The 2,989-nt window shown below is 37.7% G+C and overlaps 1 protein-coding gene across 1 annotated transcript; it reads left to right on the forward strand.

Moving 5' to 3' along the window:
* Positions 1-1,500: 1,500 nt before the first annotated feature.
* LOC121255713 (21 kDa protein-like) lies at positions 1,501-2,329 on the forward strand. The gene has a single exon (XM_041156197.1). It carries the CDS (start codon positions 1,566-1,568, stop codon positions 2,190-2,192), a length of 627 nt encoding a protein of 208 aa, XP_041012131.1. The 5' UTR covers positions 1,501-1,565; the 3' UTR covers positions 2,193-2,329.
* Positions 2,330-2,989: the final 660 nt, after the last annotated feature.

A 2,989-nucleotide genomic window follows, 5' to 3' on the forward strand; every position in this document is an offset into this window, starting at 1 on the left:
GGGATTTGGGACGACCATTTGATCTCGTTTGGATAGTGAAATTAAATGAGATGATATGAAAAAAATAATGAAATAATTTGAGTTAATATATTTTATACAGATTTGAAAAATGAGACAGGCTGAAAAGTTGAATAAAAATATTATAAAATTAAAATATTATTAGAATATTATTTTTGTTTTAAAATTTGAAAAAGTTGAATTAGTATTTTGTATTTTATTTTAAAGTTTGAAAAAGTTGTAATGATTATCATGTAATAATTATATGAAAAAAATGAAAATTTAAAAATTTTAAATTGAAAAGTATTTGTGTTTGTGATGTTTGGATATTAAGTCTCGTTTGGTTACGTAGTTCAGATGAGATGAGATTGAATGTTTTGTTAAAATTTGAATAAAATATTGTTATAATATTTTGAAGTTTAAACAATTTGTAATGATTATATAAGATGAGATAAGATGAGATGAGATGAAATGATTTTGTTTTGTATAACCAGATGAAATGAAATGAGATCAGATAATTTAAAAGAACTTTATTATCCAAACCAGACCTTAGTATTTTAATTTTTTTCTTTTAAGAACAAAAATCTAGATCGACTCCAGCTTTCTCTTGGAAAGCTGGGCATGATTGATATCCATGCTTCAACTTGAGATCAAGGGTGTTGATTGTTCAACGAAGGAAACAAAAAGCACTGAGCATTCATTTTATTCTAGAGGTCAATTAGAGGGCGTCTCTTCTCCTCTAACCAAACGGCTAATTCCCTCTTCCCATTTCCCAATTTTTATTCTGTATAAATAGGGGATTTGATCATGGAATGAAACAAGCAAACAAGAGAGAACTTACAATCCAAGTACTCCAGATTTAGTCAAACCACTTTAAATCCTAATTATATTGGTAAAGAAAATGATAATTGTAATCGTGAGTGTGTAAGTACAATATAATTATTTTGAAAAAAGTAAATAAATATAGAATTTACATAAAAATAAATAAATTTTTTAATAATAGATTTCACTCTTATTTAAAATAATTGCACAATATTTATACATTCAACGACGGCACGTGACATTACTCTATCTCACGTATGACAAAAAGGGAATCTTTCACCTTAGCTAATTATTATCACACACAGATACCCGGGCACATACACACTCTCCATCTCTTCTTCCAACCATCAATTTCAACTCCCTTAACTACTCCTTTTTATATCCACTATATGCAATAAAAGCATGGTCTTAAGTTCACATGTCAAACCAACCACAGAAAGAGGATGGTGGGAAACGAAAACAAGCGACTTTTTGCACAGATGGGAATTAAGAATCCACTAAATTTTAGCAGACCACATTAGTAACTGGAATATTATCCCTAGTGGCTAGTACATATAATAATGCTGAAAATCGAGGGACATGGGAACAGTGCAGCATTGGTGGCAAACTTGCTATTTCGTGTACAAACGATGGGTTAATATGTCTATGGGATCCAATATTGGAGCCTACATAAACCCCCCCACCACAAACCAAATTAACATTGGCACTCGCACCAATTCCAAAGAAACCCAGAGACCAAGAGAATCATGAAAACCCAACCGCCACGGTTTCTCTTCCTCTCCCTCTGCTTAGCAGCATTGCTCTTCGGGCTGCGGCCAATTCCAGCCGTCGGTGACACCGGGCCCGTAACCACAACCAACGCCACGGATTTCATCCGCAACAGTTGCGGAACAACCTTGTACCCGGACCTGTGCTACACCTCGCTGTCCCGCTACGCCAATGCCATACAGCAAAACCCGGCCCAGCTGGCCAAAGTCGCCATAGGAGTGAGCCTCGCCAAGGCCCGGGGCATTGCCTCCTACGTCTCCAACGTCTCCCGACATTCCGACCACGGCGCCGACCCGCTAACGGTTTCCGTCCTACATGATTGCTTCACCAACTTCGGCGACGCCGTGGACGAGATGCGCGGGTCGCTGCAACAGATGCGGCAGCTGGGAGCTGCCGGAGCGGAGTCGTTCAGGTTCCAGATGGGCAACGTGCAGACGTGGATGAGCGCGGCGCTGACGGACGAGGAAACTTGCACGGACGGGTTCGAGGACGTCAAGGATGGTCCGGTGAAGACGGACATGTGTGATCGGGTGGCGAAGGTAAAGAAATTCACGAGCAACGCGCTTGCTTTGGTGAACAGTTATGTCGCCAAGGGGATCCCTTGATCATGTATCAGCCATGTAGATAGAATATTAGTGTGCAATTAATCATGTTTTACGTTGGAGTGAACTAGCGAAGGCTATTATGTGCATATTTGGGCATTGATTTTTGATGTGTATTCACCTGGATAAGATTTCTTTTATATCTATGATCTCAGCTCTCTCCATCATGTGTACACCATACCAGACTCTACTCTGAATGAAATTTACAACTGAAAATCTTGTCCTTCATTTGTCTTCTCATGAATTTACCTCAAGTTTGTAATGCATTTCGGTAGCATAAACAACCGTTTTCTGAACAGTCCACTTTTCTATTACTGTGCTCTAGTGTCGTCCGTGATGGCATGTCATTTGGACTCATGTGTTTCACATATATTTGTCCTACTCAAGATTTGCATCGTAAAGTGCTGAAGTTTCGAGTCTCCGTCCCGTCTCTGTCTAAATGCTCGTTTGGTGTGAGAGGTTTGTGCCCACTTTTATAGTTTATATATATATATATATATATATGCATTAGTGTAACAGTACTAATATTCTAATGTTCATTGATCAGTGGTTGGTACAGCTACCTCTCTTTCTTCTCTAAATTTCAAATAACTTGAAACATATGAAAAACCAGCTATTTAATTAATAGTGAAATAATTATTAATATTAGTTTTTAGCAGACAACATAAAAACTTAGCAACATGATTGTTAATGATACTCCTAACAAAATCACCTGATTTTAAGGACCCTTATCAATCTTGACCAACCACGTACGATTAAGGCCTCATAGTAAGGCGGGGAATGTGTATTATTTTGTTCTG

Source organism: Juglans microcarpa x Juglans regia, chromosome 3D (genome assembly GCF_004785595.1).
Source record: "Juglans microcarpa x Juglans regia isolate MS1-56 chromosome 3D, Jm3101_v1.0, whole genome shotgun sequence".
NCBI lineage: Eukaryota > Viridiplantae > Streptophyta > Magnoliopsida > Fagales > Juglandaceae > Juglans > Juglans microcarpa x Juglans regia.

Excerpts from the sequence above, each read along its gene's own strand:
- LOC121255713 (XM_041156197.1), top strand. The coding sequence starts at position 1,566 with ATGAAAACCCAACCGCCACGGTTTCTCTTCCTCTCCCTCTGCTTAGCA.